Raw genomic sequence first — 18,438 nt, 5'->3', positions numbered from 1 at the left:
TGATTCATTCAAATATTTAATATTATAACTGGTGCAATATTGGAGCCTAGAGTTCAAAGGGTTAAATTGACTTTAGGAAAATCCTCTATAGAAGAGTGCATCTATTGAGACTTTAATTAATTTACAATTCAGTAATCACTAAATCAATTTCTTTAATAATTCCTAAGAGAAACGTCTGTTGTCTTTTTAATCATTGCAAAATGAAGAACTGAAGAATCTGATTTTGACGAGTCTGATTTTCAGTGAGTTTCAGTGTTAAAAAATTTAGTATCCGTCAAATTGACGAATTCCGTGAATCCAGTGCTAACTGTACGTTGCATTGTTCGATCTCGTCAGAATTGAAATCCCGGTGCTTTCCTCCGACTGCTTAGTATTCGCGCGTCGCGCTCGTCCTAATACGCATCAACATATTGACCGACCCGACGTTGCCAATTGCCAATAAAACACAGCGGCCGCGGAAGCTCCTCGACGCAAAAGCGATTCGAGGCGAAGTCCGACAAACTTTTAAGATCTACTCTCGAAGGAAACTTTTCCGAACACACAATCGACGTTCGGTGCAACCTGGAGGAGCATCCAACGCGATAGGTGTACGTCTGTCTGTGTACCTGCACGCTGAGTAAATTTCATTTACCGTAAGAAACTTATTTACACGCCGGCTTGGCTTTAATTGCGACGATTACTCGCCGTGTCCCCTCGTTTCGAATCAGATTTGTCTAAACAGTATTCCCGAGTTTAACAAAATTTCTATTATTCTGAAGAATATTCAAGTATTCTAGAATTCTTCGTTAAATATCGTATTCAAATATTTATGGAGCTATATTTTATTCAACTCAATTTACTATCTTCGATAGTATATTAAACGAAGTATCCTCAAATCTGAAATAACATTTTACAATCCAATTATATATATAATAAGAAAATATATGTAATATATAATTGGATTGTGAAATATGTTATTTCTGATTTGAGGATATTTCGTTTAATATACTATCGAAGAAGATAGTAAATTGAGTTGAAGGAAATATAGTTTCATGAATATTTGAATATATTTAATGAAGATTTCTAGAATATTTGAATATTCAATTTTCAATATATGTACTTTCCTATAGCAAAGTAATTGGATTGTAAAACATGTGATTCAATAACTGAAGATATTTTGTTCCTCTAATATCCTGTCGAGGATAGTAAATTGAGTGAAATAAAACAGCAAGATCCAATTAGAAAAGAAAGATCTGATTTACGAACCATCCTCCACCGAAAACACCGTTACTTCCAATACATCATTAACACTATAACTACCGTACCAGTCAGAATGAAACGCTCGGTAGTTCTACTGTTAATTTGATTAATTCGTCAATTTTGTTTAATCTAATCTAGAAAATTTCGATTAATTCGATTAATTCGACAAATCTTGATTGATTTGATTAATCTAAAATTTTCATCGATACAGTGTCACTTGAGTACTATAACGAATGTCCGGTTAAACCGAAAATAATCTATTACTACAGTATTCATAGCGAATTTCAATCGTATCGAATGCTCGGTAGTTCTAGTGTTAACTAAAGAATAAACTAATTATTCAACAGGTCGCAAGAACACCAATACTCCCATCGTTCCCCTATCAAAATTGTATCAAATCTGCGAATCGTTAATCGCGTTCTTCCCGGAACACTTCCGGGAACCGCTAATTCGCTCGAAAACGGTGAACCGCGTGTTCGCGGAAGCCCGAGGGACCGGGATTCCGTGAGATGAAGCGGTGTACGTGGAAGCGCGGGCTAAATCGGTCGATCTAATTGCGAATCGGTGCACCGTTCGCGGCGACCGCGATTTTCATCGATGCTCGTTGGCGGAAGCGATGCTCTTTCTGCAAGGTCCATTAGATAGTGCACACGTTAGACGCCGCTCGGCGCGGACTGAGGAGGAGGAGGAGGGGGGGGGCACGCGGACCGCAAACGTAACGCCGCGAGCTTCCACGAAGAGCCAGTGCACCCGAGCATCCGACTATCCTGTAACGGGTGTCCGATCCTTCTCGCGTGCTCCGCATAATTACAGGAAACTACCTTCGTGATCCTCGAGCCACCGCGCAGTCGAGCGGAGTGTCGGCTGGCAAAACGTTTTCGTCGCCGGCGACGATGATTCACCGGATTACCGCGACGGATCAAAGTTCCGTGGAAATCGGGGAAACTCCGCTTCGACGATCCGCTGGGAAATAAGCGACGCTGATGGGAATACGTGGATTTTTTAGGGGGTTCCGCATAGTGTAAGGTGTAAACGAGGAACGAGGAGGTTAGGTGTGAATATTAGGCGTCATTGCGAATGCAGACGTTCTTTAACACTAGAATATCGAGCATTACGATTAATATGCAATTCTTATAAAAATTGTAACAATAGATAATTTTCGGTTTATTCAGACATTCGTTATAGTACTCTAGTGAAACTATTTTCAAAATCATTTCGAATATTCAATGCTTCGAAGATGTCAGTAATTGCTAAACAAAAACATCGAAACCAGTCATTTTGTACGGTAGTTCTAGTGATAAGGTTTGGTGTAAGGGGATGGAGATTGCTTTGATGTTTGCTTTGGATATTGGCTTCGTTAATGAATGCAGCAATCTTTTAGCGTGTTCCTCAGCTCTTAGGGAACGAGGAAATTGGGGTTTGAAGTTTGGATATTAGTTTGGTTATCGTGGATGTTGGAGTTCTTTCGAGGGTTTCTTTTTTGAATTTTTCTCTTTTAATGATTGCTTTGAAAGTGTCGTTACTGGGGATTTCTGTGATTTTTAGGGTATGTTTGTAGAGGAAATGTTTCTTCGGTGTTTGTAGGGGGAATTAGGGAAATATTTATGGATCAAGGTAAATTTCAGTGTAAGGGTTTGTAATTGATGTCTTCGGGGCTTTCATATTGTTAGGGACCTACAGATATAACGCAATCTTCGATATAACCGCGAAAATACATGCCATTGACATCTTATCGAGGGATCTAGGAGACCATTTCATACTCTGTCGCGACGTAAAAGCAACCCTCGCAACTAGCCCAGGATTAAGATCCGTGATTTCTGTGTCCAGACGGTGTTCGTAGTCACGCTATAGATCATCGAACTCCTTTGTTTCACCAGGTACCAGGAATAAATAATTCAGTGCCTGCCGTGAGGACAGGTCGTCTCACCTTTGCCGTCTGATTTACGGGGTTTTCGAAAATTGTTGTGTCAAGCGTATTCTTATCGTGGAACGGATATTGTTACGTTATCGGGAACGGGACGTTGTCGATCCGTGATAAAATTATCATAAGCTGCGACAATAGCAACCCTGCGATGATTAGTTTACCACTTTCAAGCTTCAAATTTTTCTATCATCTAATCTTTCAATTTTCAAGTTTTCAAATCTTCAAATCTTCAAAGCTTCAAATTCCCAAATCTTCAGATCTTCAAAGCTACAAAGCTTCCAACCTTCAAACTTTTAAATTTTCAAATTCCCAAATCTTCAGATCTTCAAGTCTTCAAAGCTTCAAAGCTTCAAACTTTCAAACCTTTAAATTCCCAAATCTTCAAATCTTCAAATCTTCAAATCTCCAAGTCACAAAATCTTCAAACCTTCAAATTCCCAAATCTTCAAATGTTCAAAGCTTCAAACCTTCAAACCTTTAAATTTTCAAATTCCCAAATCTTCAGATCTTCAAACCTTCAAATTCCTAAATCTTCAAATCTTAAAGTCTTCAAACCTTCAAACCTTCAAACCTTCAAACATTCAAATTCCCAAATCTTCAAATCTCCAAGCCACCCCCACCTCCACCCCTCTCCCAAAGAATCCCAGTCCACATCACCACATACGAAACCGACACCTGCTCCCTTGATCGCTGCGTCGTCCCATCGATCATCATCGCAGCCCATTAGACGATTCCTCCGATTTCCATAACGCGGCGGGAATAAACCGTAACTGGTTCGCACGAAGCGGCGCGCGCGTGAGGGTGACTCAGCCCCCGGAGAATTCTCTCCTCTTGGCAAACGCGCCGAGTCCCTTTTTCGTTCGGGGCCTGTCGCCGCGCCGCTGGGATGCAAATCGGCGATTCCGCACGCGGGTCACGCGCGTCTCGAAGCTGCACACGAGCTAGCGGGAATAATAAGTCGCGATTAGCCGCGGCAGCGTCGGCCCTCGTCCCGCGAATTACTTTCTTCCTTTCCGTTGCTCCCAACGAATGTTTCTCCTCTTATTTATCGTTCGCCTGTCGCTTCGTTCCCCCTCGCTCGCTCGCGGATGATAATCCGATGACGAGATTACTTGCAATTTACATTTCTATTTACATCCCGCGATCCGCTGTTTGTATTTCGAGGGTTTACTATCCTCAACGCGTGACTGCCGATGGGACAGATAAATATGGATTGTTACGATATAGTTTATACTAACGTGGACGTTACGATTCGAAATGCGAAATTTGTTTGTTGAATAAACGAAAGATAGAGCTTGTAGAACATTTAACCCTTTGCTGACAATTGCTTCAACCCCTCGCATGTCGAATCAGAGTAGATGTTAAGATCAATGAAAATTGAAAATAAGATCATTGTCGTTTGTCATACATAGAGAAAAGTGAAATATTTTATTGATATCAATGTTTCCTTTGAAGTAAATTTCCAGTAGACGGAAAATTTCGTTTTCTCGTGAATTAGCAACTTTGAGATTCAACGTTTAAAATAGGAAACTAAGAATAATTTAATTATTGAAACCAGAGATTGATATGTGGTACTTTGTAGTATCTCAAGATCGGTGTATAATTGAGTGTTTCTATGCAGAGTTTTAAGAGGCGTGAAGAATGATGAAGGATTAGCTCCCCATCTAGTAAAGCTACTGCAAACACTGGATTTAATAGCAGCTCCGCACCTGTTAAAGTAGACGATGAATTTGTAGGATAAACAGGCTCCCGGGAAGATTTGTCACGGGTTTTCAGTTAGTTTTAAGTTACCAGTCTTTAAGAAGACGCGGGTCGCCCGTGTCATAAAACAGAGGACCTCTCAGGTCATCCGATGACATTTCCCCGCCTCGGCGAAAGTCTTGGGAAAGTCGGCTCACCCTTCGCACAGCGCCATTATATTGGCGCTTCTGCGAGGGTGGTCTTAAAGTTTCAGAATTCTTTTGGCGAATCGATTTAAGACTCAACTTAGTACCCGCTAAACAGCCTTCGTATTAGTTCGGCAAACAAACTCCGCACTCTACAATTAAACTTCAATAACTCGGAACGATTGGAAATTGAATTTGTAAACATATTTCATGCTGATTGCAAAACAACCCGGAGTGCTAAGGGTTGAAATCTACCACTTTGTACGAAATTACTAATACACAAAATTAGTGTACATATCTGTATATAATGGAGACAAAATTCTTCGTGCGAGATCCTGTCAAGTTTCACAATTCGTTGCCACCGCTTTATGTTTACGCTTTAGTTGCAGTTGCTGATAGATTACAGAACAACCCGAAGTGCTAAGGGTTAATTTGTTCAGAGTCGGTACAGGAATATACAGGTTGTTTCATATGAACTGCCAAAGATTAAGGAATATTTTTATTAAAATTGTCTAGGTTTCGTATTTCGTGTAACTCCTTACATGCCAGAGATCATCAGTTACCAGATTCTCCGCATCAAACTCACTATCACAACATTCCGAAGAACCTTCGGAACAAAGTACCATTCCGACGCACACGTTTCCCCGTTAAAAATCTGCCCAGAAAGTGGTCAGCGGCGCACGATAGGAGCACCGAGCGTCCCCAATGAAACACCATCAAAGAGTGAAACCCGGTAGAAACAAAGGTCCCCAAAAATCATCGGGCAACCCGCAAAACGCCGCGACAAAGGGGACAATAAAGGCAGCAAACGGTCGAAACAAATCATCGAAAAACCTCAATTCCGCTGGCAAACAGAGCCTTCATAACCATAGACGTTCACCCTTCGCATGAATCGGTCGATTCGCGGGATAGATTTCGAAACAACGGGCGAGCCCGAACAATACGGAAACGGTGAAATGGTAAACGGCCGTCGCAAGTTCCGTTCGTTCGTTCGGCGCGCGCGTGTAGGTGTGTATCCTCGCCGACGGCGCACACAGGCTCGCGCACTGTTCCCAATTAAGTGTCAACGAGACGGGCACGATGAAAAAGTTTCCAGAGAGACAAATAAAGGAGCGGGACCGCGACGACGTTAATTAATTTAAATCGGCCGGCCGCCATGCTGTCGGCGTCGCGGCTGTGGCGAGGCGCGGCGAAGGGGAGGGCGGCCGAAGGCGCGCGACGCGTACGAGCGACGCCCCGGGGACCCGCGAGCAATTTTCGTTCACCCCGGAAAAATGTGGAGCGGAAAAATATCGAAACGCTGACTCGTAACAATGTTCCGCCGTACGTTTCCGCTCGGAGGATAACGCTGCCATTCCCGTTTCACCGTTATATCCGCGACGCGCCGCGTTACATTATGCATGATCGTGGAACGATCCCCGCCGGCGCGAGCGAGCACGAGCGCGTTCGCTCGCATTATTCTTTTTCGCGGACAATATATAATATCCCGCCCGGCCGTGTTTTCTCCCCGCTCGGACGCTCGACCGGCCGGATTTCTGCGGCGCGCGACCGCTAATCGGATGAAATTTCGCTGGTAACGGATCGCGCCGCTCGCCGGGCCGAATTGAAAGAGAATTCGAAGATTCGGAGTCGTTGGACGGTTTCGCGGTTTGATGAATGGATACTTGGAGTTCTTGTGTAGTTGCGAGTTTCTTTTTAGTACTAGGACTACCAAGCGTTTAATACGATTGGTATGCAATGCGTATAAAGATTGTAACAATAGATAATTTTTGGTTTATTCAGATATTCATTGTAGTATTCAAGTGAAACTGTGTCAATCAAAATTTTAGATTAATCAAATCAATCAAGATTTGTCGAATTATCGAATTAATCAAAATTTTCTAAATTAGATTAATCAAAATTGAATTAATCAAATTAATAGTAGAACTACCAAGCGTTTAATACGATTGGTATGCAGTCCCTATAAAAATTGTAGCAATAGATAATTTTCGGTTTCTTCGGACATTCGTTATAGTTCCATTTATTATATTATACACTATCTCTTCCATTACCCCTTCAATTATTCATGTTAATTTCAAGCGATCCTTATGTTACACTATTAACTTACTATATAGAATTTCTAAAAATTCAATTTTTAAATATTAATTTCTAACGTGACAGCGATTCCCAACGGTCCACTTAGAAAGTTACTTAACACTAGTTTTACGAGCATTTATTGTACACTTCATTCTATTATTCCTAAAAAAATTAATGCTCCTGTATTTAGATTGTTAAAACTGGAGATTTGATAGGTAATTGGGGTACACGTGAGTGTGATCGCGTCAATCAAAATCGGCGTAAACATTTACAAAATATTTCTAAAATCCAATATGCGTCAATTTGACGCGTTCCGTAAACCTAATGTTAATTTACCTGAAACGAACTGGTTCCGAAGGATCCGCGGACAGATGATACTGTCCGCGTGGTTTTCCTACGATTTCCACGCACCGTCTCGCCGCGAGGTTTCTCGGGAAGGAAAATTACCGTTTTACACGCATTCCATTCGCCGCGAACGTTCCCGCGAGCGTGTCCCGGCGTCGCGACAATGCGATCCCCTTTTTCCCACAGTGGACACCGCCGCGGACACATTCCGGCCACGTTTTTAGCTCGCGTTTCTCCACGCACGTGCGTTATCTCCGCGGCAGTTCTCGCCAGCCGTGAACGTTTAAACGCCCAAGATGGTCGGGCATCGATGAACGAGTCGGCGCGGTTGCCCAACACCGTGGACAAACATTTCATCGATGCAACCGTCAACCTTCGGACAAATAATTCGTGCCGTTTGATTGGTGTACCTCGCACGTACCGGCCGCGAGAGTTCCCTCCGCCGCGAAGACTCTATCTTCGCCTTCTGGGAATCGTTTGCTTTCGAGTCGCTGATCGCTTTCGTTCGCCGACTTGCTTGGTAACCTTAAAATGAACTCGTTACACGGGAATGTATAAATATTGAGTTTTCTATCTCTCTATTATTTTGTTGTTCTACTTCTTTGTTGCTGTGTTGCTCTATTTTTCTATATTTGGTTCGATTCCTCTGAGAGTAATAATGTTACAATAATTCCACAGTTATCAATCTTCTGGCATAAATAAAAGTTCAAAGCGTTACAAATTTTTTTTCGTCTTCGAAACGATCAATTCACTGTATCACTGATATATCAATCAAGTTTAACAAGTGAAATTACCGAGGTTTCCTCCTTTTGCAATGATCGAAGAGGCGACAGAAGATTCAGAAATAATTACAGAAATTAATCAGATTTTCAATCTGATTCAACAAATACATGTATTACTCAGTTCATTCGAATTCAAAATAAATATTATTCCTCTGTAATCGATTATTATACTTAAAAGGAAATATAGGCGTGACATATGCCTAGAATTTTTCTCTTTTTCTAAATTATTAATCACAAACTAGCCGTATCGATCAGTTGAGAAAGAAATCAAAGGGGTTAACCGATTAATGTCTCCGTCGACGAGGCGATAGCGGCAAGCGTTCGGAAAAACCGTCGAAAACCGCGGCACGATCGGACCGCGCGTGGGTGGTCGAACCGGTCGAATTTTCCCGTTGGTATAATTCGTCGCGGTGGTCGCCGGTAAACACGGTCTGGCCTGTCGGTGATCGTAGAGGAAGAATATAAGCACTCCCGACGAGAGTCTTTTGTCTTGGCGCTCTTTGTTCCCCGTCGACGGATGTCTCGACGGGTCAATGAATCGGTCCCGACGATTCACTAGTGGAAATGCGTTTCGTTCGGTGCGCCATGCCGATGCACCAGACTGCATTGTTCGCATGTTTGCGACTTCCACCGTGTCCTGTCCGCCGGTATGTGTCCGTCCTGCCGGCCGTCCGTCTCTGCTCGCGGGGACGGCCGGCGGGCCGACATTAACGCTAGAACCGCCGAGCATTTATCGGGGTTGATGTGTTATCCGTAGAAAAATTCTAACGAAACATTTCCCTTTCGATCTTCTTTCGGACGTTCGTTGTAAGGTTTATAGAAGTCAGTAGTGTGATTGGTTTATTCCGCAGATCTGGTGTTTAGATACGAATAATAGCAAAATGAAACTAGAGTCCATTATTCTGACGGGTGCGGTAGCTCTAGTGTTAATCAAAATTTGTCGAAATGATTGAATTATTCGAAGTTTATAGAAGTCAGTAGTGTAATTGGTTTATTCCGCAGATCTGGTGTTCAAGTACCAATAATTGCGATAATTGTGAAATGAAACTAGAGTCCATTATTCTGACGAGTGCGGTAGTTCTAGTGTTAATCAAAATTTGTCCAAATGATTGAACTATTCGAAGTTTATAGAAGTCAGTAGTGTAATCGGTTTATTCCTCAGATCTGGTGTTCAAGTACCAATAATTGCGATAATTGCGAAATGAAACTAGAGTCCGTTATTCTGACGGGTACGGTAGTGTTAACGGGCGAGCTACTCGAGCCGCCCTGCTACGAGTGGGTGACGATACGCGGAATTCGTCGCCCTCTCTGGCCAGCCATTGACGTAATCGTGGCCCAGATGCGACGGTCTTACGCAAAAGTACTGTTGGGAGATCGTTCATTGCTGGGCCGAGGAATGTGCGTTTGATTGGACGATTCTCGCCTCATTTAGGATGCTGATTTACTGTTATCAATAAGGTTATACTAATATCAATAAGGTTACGCGCGACTTGGGGTTGGAAACAGTTGTAACATAGATTTCGATGCTTGAAACAATTACGAAGAACCGAAGTAAAGTCATCATTGTTATTCGGTATATCAACTTCGATTCCGGTTGTTCAGAACTGCGGAAACTAATTAACCCGTATCTTTCTGTCGATAAAATGCGATGCAGTTCTCAGTAAACTCCAAAGCCAACAAATAAATCTGAATCGCGCGGTCGTGTTTCCGGAAATTTCTCACTGAATTCCACAAAAATAAGTAAATAGCAGACACAAATCTTAATCATGCGATCGCTGCTGTTTCATACAATTTCTCACTAAACTCCGAAGTTAATAAATGGCAACAAAAATAAGTCTCAATCATCCTATCGCTTCCCAAAAAATTCCTCGCTAAACTCCAAAGTTAATAAATAAATTCTCCCCGAACCAGATCTTAATCGTTCTGTCGCTTGTTCCAGGAAATGACAGTGCCGCCCACGCCTCTGACGGCCATCGCCCAGACGCCGAGGAAGGAGCTCGAGACAAAGTTCATGTTCAATCCCGTGCTGGTGAAGGTAAGTCAAAGAGCGAAAGAAAGAAAGAAAGGAGCAGAAGGAAACTAGTTGTTTATTCACGGTGCTCCGCGGAATACGGATATCGGTCGCCGGTATGGGAATAACTTAGGAAAGTAGCAACCGATCCTGCCCGGTCTCGCCATTCCGAGTTCCGCCGGGAAGATTGAGACGTTATATCACATCGGACGTTAGAATGGATGCGAAATACGAACGGTCGGTGTCGAGGTGCGAAACGAATCGAATCGTAGGACGGATATCGATCGTGGAAACGTTTCGAATCGCGTATCGATCGTGTTCCGTGCCACTTGGCACGTCGTCAAGAGACGCCCGCCTCGGGTCGGCTCGGCCCGAGCGTTTTTCGTTGCGGTACTGATGGCTTTCGCCGATTGCTCGGCTGTTGTACTATCTACCGGTGGTTAGTGGATCCACTGAGCGGCTGGATCATTGATTCCGTGATAGTTAGTCTCGATGGAGCGATATCGGGGGAAGAGTTTCAGTACCAGAATGCAATACGTAGTATCTAGAATATTTAGCGTAGATTGAAGTAATGTAGGCCGAATGGTTTGTCGTGCGTGCGTGAGGGCGAAGGTCGTATTGCGACGACCGGCGCTGGGATGTTTGGAAAATAGTGTGACTGCGTTTTGAAAATCTCCAGTGGCTGAAAGAACGCGAAAGAACGAGTTAAATGTCACTTGTCGAAACTGTAACACTAAAAATACAGTAACTCGTAAGCATTACACTAACATTTTTTGCTAATACAATCATGACTAACACCGTTATTAACACAAGATTTACGGACGTTCATTCTACACTTTATTCTATTGTCCTTAGAAAACTGCGCGTTCGTCTATATAAATCGAGAAAATTGTAGCTTCAATACCAAAGCATTGCAATATTCGCCTAATTGCACGAATCAAAATCGACTGAAACTATTACTGAATAATCTTTAAAAACCTCAATATCCGTCAAATTGACGGGTTCCGTAAATCTAGTGTTAATAATATAAAACCTTTCACGAGTATAATCACAAATATTCTCATCTAAGATCAAAGCACGAAAATAATCAACAGTCTAACAGAACTAGCTTAAAATCAGCCATTCCTTTTTACGATTACCGATAACAGATAATCCGAGAGATTATCAGATAAAGTGCTCCATACGCAAACTGAATTCTAAATCACTAAACATCATCTCAATAGATCCTCTCGCAGTGTCCACAGAATTCCCAAAAGTCGATTCGCCGGTTTCAGCGCTGAGAAACGTAACGATCTCCCGAAAATCAACACCTTACCGCACGAAACCGGAGCACCGTTAAATCGAGTGATTTCGGTGGGCCGTTCGAGTCGCTAAATACTCGCGAAGCTACTATGCGTTCGATCGATCGACGCCGGAAGGCGTTCCGTTTCGGGCCGAAGAGGCAAGCTGGTTTTCGTGCCACTTGGCGCCGTGTCAAGAGTTTCGTGGTCTCGAAAGCCGCGCGGCGGCGGGAAGAAAGGGCCGAAGAAGTGGGCGAGCTCGTCGCCGTCGCCGGATAAAAGGAAAAACACCGCGCGCCCGTGATATCGGCGGATTAATTTCGGCTCGGCCGGCTTTCTTTCCCGCGGAATTTCACTCGCGACACGCGAAATTTCTCTTTGGCGAACCGCGCGAAACGCAATATCTGGATGCGGCATATTTAAGCCGCGTTTGACAATTAGGCGGGGCGCAGGAATTTTTATCGCCGGAAACGGAAGAATTCCGCGCGCTTCGGAGAGTCGTCGCGGCCGTTTAACCCTTAGCACTCCGGATGGTTTTGGAATTTATCGCTAATTTTTATGGTATCCCTAGTGGACATTACGAATGCTGTAACATTCCTTCGATCTTTTATTTTTCTTCTCAGTATTAAATTTGGATGTGTGGGGAATTTAATAATTTTAGGGTAGTTTCTTTGATTTGGTAGAATATTTGATATTGGTGCGATATTGGAGGCTATGGAGTTCAAAGGGTTAAACGTTTTTTCGACGTTGGAATGGTGTGAAACTGGGGAAACGAATCGAGTTGGGACGAGATGATGGTTTTGGATCTAATGAGATTGATGGAGGAAATTGTGAGAGTGATTCGAGCGATTAGAATGAGTTAGGGCATTGAAGCATTTTGATAGATTCGGTGGGATTGTTGGGGTAGTATGATATAATTGTCTGTAGTGAGCAAAGTTGCAAGGAGTTAAGGATTAGCCTTCGATTTGGGGAAATTGGAATTAAAGGGAGAAGTGGGAAGAAGTGGAATCAGGTGTTGAACTCTGATGATTTGGATCTTTGATTTTGATAAATTAGGTTTAAACGGTTAAAATTTAGAACAGTAATTCTTAAGACGAGTTGATTCTGTAATTTCAATAAGTTTAAAATAAGTTATTGAACTCTGATAATTTGAATCCTTGAGATTGATAAATTAGGCTTAAGTTAAAATTTAGAGTAATTCTTACGACGTGTTGATTCTGTAATTTCAATAAATCTAGAATAAGTTATTGAACTTTCACCCTTTGCACTCGAGAGGTGACCATTCGATTTGACACTGCAAAATTATGAAGTGAATATTCAGTACTTTAATACTATAACTTCGTAGCTTAATTTATCTATGAAATATCTCGTTGGAAAATGTTGACTATTTCCAGGCAGAAACTTCCGAGTGCAAAGGTTTAATAATCTGAATCTTCCATTCAAATCAACTTAGAACATTTAAGACTGAAAATAGCGTAACTCTCGCCAAGTCGATTCAGAGTTCGAGTTCCGATAGATCCATCAAAATTCTATGGAAAAATCCGGGAATGCTCGAATGAATGGGGTCGCCGGAACGGCTGAATGACTTTTAATTTGAATAAATTCGTTTCTGTTCGCAGTTGACCGAGGTACCGCCGCCGGAGCCCACGAAGCCTCGTAAGTAAACGTTTTCCACGCTTGCATTCTGTCTTTCTGTCACGGTAATCCCTTGTCGAGTGGAAATGCTCGATGGCGCGATCAAAGTCGGGGAATCCCGTTACCCGTTTCAGCTCGAACGTAACTCTCGCCTCCGGGACGCATCGGAAAGCTATCCCATTATGGGCTGACGGTAACGTGCTTGTTAATATTACCAACTTTCCTGCTACGTCTTCTAACGAACCGGCGTTCGGCTATCGGACGCGCTCCGCTCCCACAAGAATCGGACGCGCGCGTCGAGCCGGAGAAAAATAACTTGATTGCCTGCTTGACAGCTTTATTGTTCGAAAAATCTCGTTCGATCGGACATTTGACCCGTTCGCCGGGGATTACGAGCGCACTCGTCATTTCTACTCGCCTTCGCGCTTCATTGATCTCTGAGTTTCGTTTAACTTGGAAATTCTCGTATTGCGTGTGGTGTCGTAAATATTAACCCTTTGCACTCGAGAGGTGACCCTCGCCACTTGATTCGATACAGCGAAAATGAATATTTAGTATTTTGAATTAAACTTTGTATTGCTATGTGAAATATTTAAATAAAATAACTTTGTTGAATTATCGTTGAATTAGTTTCGAACTGTAGCGTCTATATCTCGGAGAATGTTGGATGTTTCTAATGGAAAACTTTCGAGTGCAAAAGGTTAACAGGTTGAATGCACAGGTCACCGGTGAACCAAATCGAATTACTGTAGTTCAATTAACATTAAAGCTACCAGACGAGCCAAAATGATTCCTGATGTCTTTGTGTAATTATTGAAAAGGTAACAGATGTTTCTCTGAGAAACTATTGAAGAATTTGATTTACCGATCAAACTGAACTGTAAATCGACTGAAGCCTCGATGGATCTCTTGGTGTTTCTACAGAGATTTCAAAAGGTCAATTTCTCTGCTCGGTTTTAATGTTAATGGAACGATTGCTTGAAAACATTTGTACAGTATAAATAACGCTAATGCAATATATAATGATATAATATTACATTTTTTCCATTTTATGTACTTCGCTCTTTGAAATCGCGTGGCATTCGTTAACGAATGAAACGGTAATAGTGTTGACTGCGGAGAATATATTTTCAATAATTCTCAATTATCATACACGCAAGGTTAGTCGACAGATTCGAGATCTCAGTAACAGAAGTTACAATGTTACAAGATGTTCGCACCGGATACTGCGGAAAGAAATACTTTTTTAAGTTCCCCCGAGTAGATCCCGCCGGGGCTAACAATCGCGCGATCTCATTAAATACTCCTAATAATTCTGCCGCCATTACGCGCGCAGGCCCGTTAACAATAAACCCGAGAACTCCGCGGCAGAAGGGTGAATTGTAAGGTATCTCTTTCCAAGAAAGCTACTTACCATGTTTAACGGAACAAAAGTGTGCGCTCTACGTAACGGGGGGCCTAGTTAACATTTATAGTCCATTACACAGTGAACTTGCGCAGAACTAGAGATTTTATTGCGCCGCGTACCGAGTTTATTATTCTCCGCGCGCTGTTTAGCGACGACGTACGTCGGAAACGGATATTTCGGGCCAATTTCCACTTTGTTCTATACGTTCTCCCTTTTCCCTCGTTTCACTGTGTCCACGAGATCATTTTAATCGCTGATCCACGCTCTCCTGTTCACAATCCACCGTCTGTTCATGATTTTACATAGAGAAATACTTGGAACTTCTATAGGAATATCAAAAAGTTAGTTTCACTGCTTGATAGGTTTAAAAGTACCTATACTTCTACAGCAATTGTAACAGAAGAAATCAGGAATTCGCCATTTTGATCCATTTAGTAGCTCTAATGTTAAGGTGTTAAGGAAAACTATTCTCTGTTGTAATTATATTCTATTAAATATATCCCCAAACATGAGTTGATGCGACTTTAGACGCCATTTTAGCAGATCGCGTAACGAGAGATCTCGTTTTCATATACTTTCCAAATTACCACAGTACTTAACACTAGAACTACGTACAGGTCAAAATGACTGGTTTCGATTTTTTTGTTTAGCAATTATCGATATCTTCGAAGCATTGAATATTCGAAATGATTTCGAAAATAAATAGCTTCATTTCAGTACTATAACGAATGTCTGAAGAAACTGAAAATAATCTACTGTTACAATTTTTATGAATTGCATATTAATCGTATTAAATGCTCGGTAGTTCTAGTGTTAGTTTGATTAATTCAATTTTGATTAATCTAATTCAGAAAATTTTGATTAATTCGACAAATCTTGATTGATTTGATTCATCTAAAATTTTGATTGATACAGCTACACAGATATATATCCCAATGATCCACTTCAAACATATGAAATATTAACTTCGATATAAGTCGATCTCCTGAGAACTGCCATCCCAATTCTCCTAAGAACTAGTCAACAATGTGTCAAAAAAAAACCATCTGCTTCGGCCCAGGAAAACCGGGTAGAACCATGAACGTCGATTCCTCGCGTTTCACAGTCGCTGACCTTTGCCATTAAACCCCGCGTCCCGAGTAATTTGTATTTCGCCGGCGGTTCGACTACCCCGGGGGAAAAAACGAGTTACAGCTGGCGGCGTTCCGCTCGGCGCGAAAAATTGTCCATTGTACCGGCCGATTCATTATTTCTACTCCTTTCCCGCTGTTCATCGTTGTTCCGCTCGCCGGACTCGGTTGCTCGTCATTATTTCGACGACCTTGAACGCCCGAAAAATAGAATATTTCGGCTCGCGATGAAATCGCCCAACGAACGGCGAAACGAGCGTGTATCTCGCGGCGCGCCCGTTGATTGGACCGTAATGGCACTCCGATTCGAACGGGGCTCGCGTGATTTCGGGGAAGTATTTAATGCGCGTTTGTTTCTATTGTTTCGCGTTGCTTCTCGACGAGACTTCCCGGGGCTGCGAGTGGTGAACGTTTTTCAGGGACGTCGGGACGGAGTGATTAATTCTGGCTTCCGAACGGTTACGAGTTTATACGGAACGCTTCATTGATTCGTCGATTTTGTCGAGTTCTTGCACCTTTACTGCTACTTTTATTGCTATAGTAACAGGTTTACTGCTAGTTTTTCTATCGCTTTTACTACTGTAGGAGAAAGAGAATTTTATTAGAAACAGTATAATTATTTCTTGACAGCTCACAATAAAACACTAACTCGAACAACGCACTATATACTCAGATGCTCTTCTCACTCACATTTCACATTCTTTCATTACCACGTAACTCATATATTTGGAATATTCTAGATTCATAAAAAACGAACATTATTAACATATAGAGAAAATCAATATTAATCTCGGACGAGCCCCCAAGTTTATAGTGGGGCTACTATTATTATAGATATTGAAAATGTGGATCTTCAGTGAAAAGAGAATTAGGAAACAATATATTAATATATAGAGAAAATCAATATAATGTAGAATATTCCAATGCTCTGAACATTCATTCAAAACGCGCTCACAGTCATTCATCTATTACAGACATCACTCATCGATATATCTATTCACACACTCAGATACATCCATTCGCACACAACTGATTTGTTCCACTAGCAATCTTTACTACTTTCCCGAGTAGAATTATATCAGATGAAAAGTTTGTAGAATAGAATAAATGTTTCCATGAAGCACTCGCGTCGCGTTAATACAGTATTGATAATTGAAATTCATCGAGCGTTTCGCGTGTAGCGACAGAGTTTCCCCGAAGCCGGGAGCACTGATATATTAGGAGGATTTAAAACTAGAACGACCGTTAATAACTCGCGGATTAACTTTGCATAAACGATATCCGCGCGGAGGCAGTTAAAATCAGTCGCGATCCTTCCTCGAGGAGTGCGTTGTATTATCTTGATGTACGTTCGCATTAATACGTATTATAGTCTTTGCAACAGTGGAATCTCCTCTTTTGATTTAAGCAATTTTAACCTGTAGGCCCATGTAATTTCCTTATCTTAACAGGAATGCCATTAAAAAACCTGCTCAATCTTTCCGTCATTGTTGCATCATTTTCTAACAAAACTTGACACAAAACGTGCGAAACGTGCGAAACCTTCAACATATAAAGCTAAATTACATATCAGTTGCTTAATTAATAGAAAAAAAGGAAACTGCTCTGCTCTCCTACTGTTCAATGAATTAAATCATTTGTTCGCGAGTTAGTCTTCCAGATATGAATATTTATTTAGAAATGTATTTATTGAGATTTCGATGGATTGATATTTTAGTTTGCTATATCGATTCATCGAATTCTCGAGGCAATCGGCTTTTTCTAATTATTGTGAACTTGAATGTCCGAAATTATTGTTGCGAATACGAGGCAATAAAAATGGCGCGCAGTCCGTGATTCATGTGAGACTGTACGTTTTCGTTAGAGGGATCGCGTGTCGTAATACTTACGGATGGCAGTGCCCGTAGACATCTTTGATTGATTTATCGAAGTAGAACTTGCGTAGTAAGTAGAATATCCTGTATCAGTCAGACAAACAAGTACCGGTTGATTCGATAAGTCTTCTCATTTAGAAACGTCTGACAGCTTCGATTTTGCAACGAGGAGGTGTGTTACAGCGACATGATCCATGAGGATTGAGTAGAATATTCTTCAGTAGTCGGACAAGCTTGTAGATTTGGACTCGGAAAGTCTGTGTAGTTTTGTAATGTCTTGCAAGCTGGAAGATGAGTTTTGAATTACAAAATAGTGGCGAAGATTGGAGTTTTGTTTTGTTTGTAATTTTGTACAATTTTTAGGACAATTTTACTGATGATTGGAATTATTTGGAAGCTTTAGAAATTGTAACTTGTTTAATGTTAGAATCACTGTAACTAATCAGTTTTAGTTTCCTTATTTTGCAACTGTTGATATGTCAGAAACATTGAATATTCAAAGTAATTTTTATAATGTATAGTTTCACTTGAATATTACAATGAATACCCAAATAATGAAAGAAATCTGTCATTACAATCTTCATAAGAATCACCTATGAATCCCATTAACTCTAAACTGCCGAATTAGAGTAACATTCCAAATCGTTTACGAAACTTAGAACAATACGTTCCTCAAAATTCGAAGTCTCCCGTATCTATACAAACACAAATATAATCAAAAATCTCTCGCGAAACTTCACAATTCAAACGCTCGCAAAATACAAAGTTCAAAGCAGATCACTTTGACCTATCCAATAGTCCTATTAATTACTCGATAATTCCACTACTAGATCAATCTACAAATCCAC

General features: G+C 41.5%; 1 protein-coding gene across 9 annotated transcripts in view; it reads left to right on the top strand.

The window, feature by feature from the left end:
- lilli (AF4/FMR2 family member lilliputian) overlaps nt 1-18,438 on the top strand; it is a 370,515-nt gene that overhangs the window by 261,402 nt on the left and 90,675 nt on the right. For all 9 annotated transcript variants that reach the window (XM_076368250.1, XM_076368249.1, XM_076368251.1 and 6 more), the window contains 2 exons: nt 10,192-10,287; nt 13,163-13,199. In XM_076368250.1, the coding sequence (XP_076224365.1) occupies nt 10,192-10,287; nt 13,163-13,199 (133 nt within the window). The remainder of the gene's footprint in view (nt 1-10,191; nt 10,288-13,162; nt 13,200-18,438) is intronic.

This window comes from Nomia melanderi, chromosome 6 (assembly GCF_051020985.1).
Source record: "Nomia melanderi isolate GNS246 chromosome 6, iyNomMela1, whole genome shotgun sequence".
In the NCBI taxonomy this organism is placed as follows: domain Eukaryota; kingdom Metazoa; phylum Arthropoda; class Insecta; order Hymenoptera; family Halictidae; genus Nomia; species Nomia melanderi.
The sequence above is the reverse complement of the archived record's forward strand: the minus strand, read 5'-3'. Positions and strand labels throughout refer to the sequence as shown.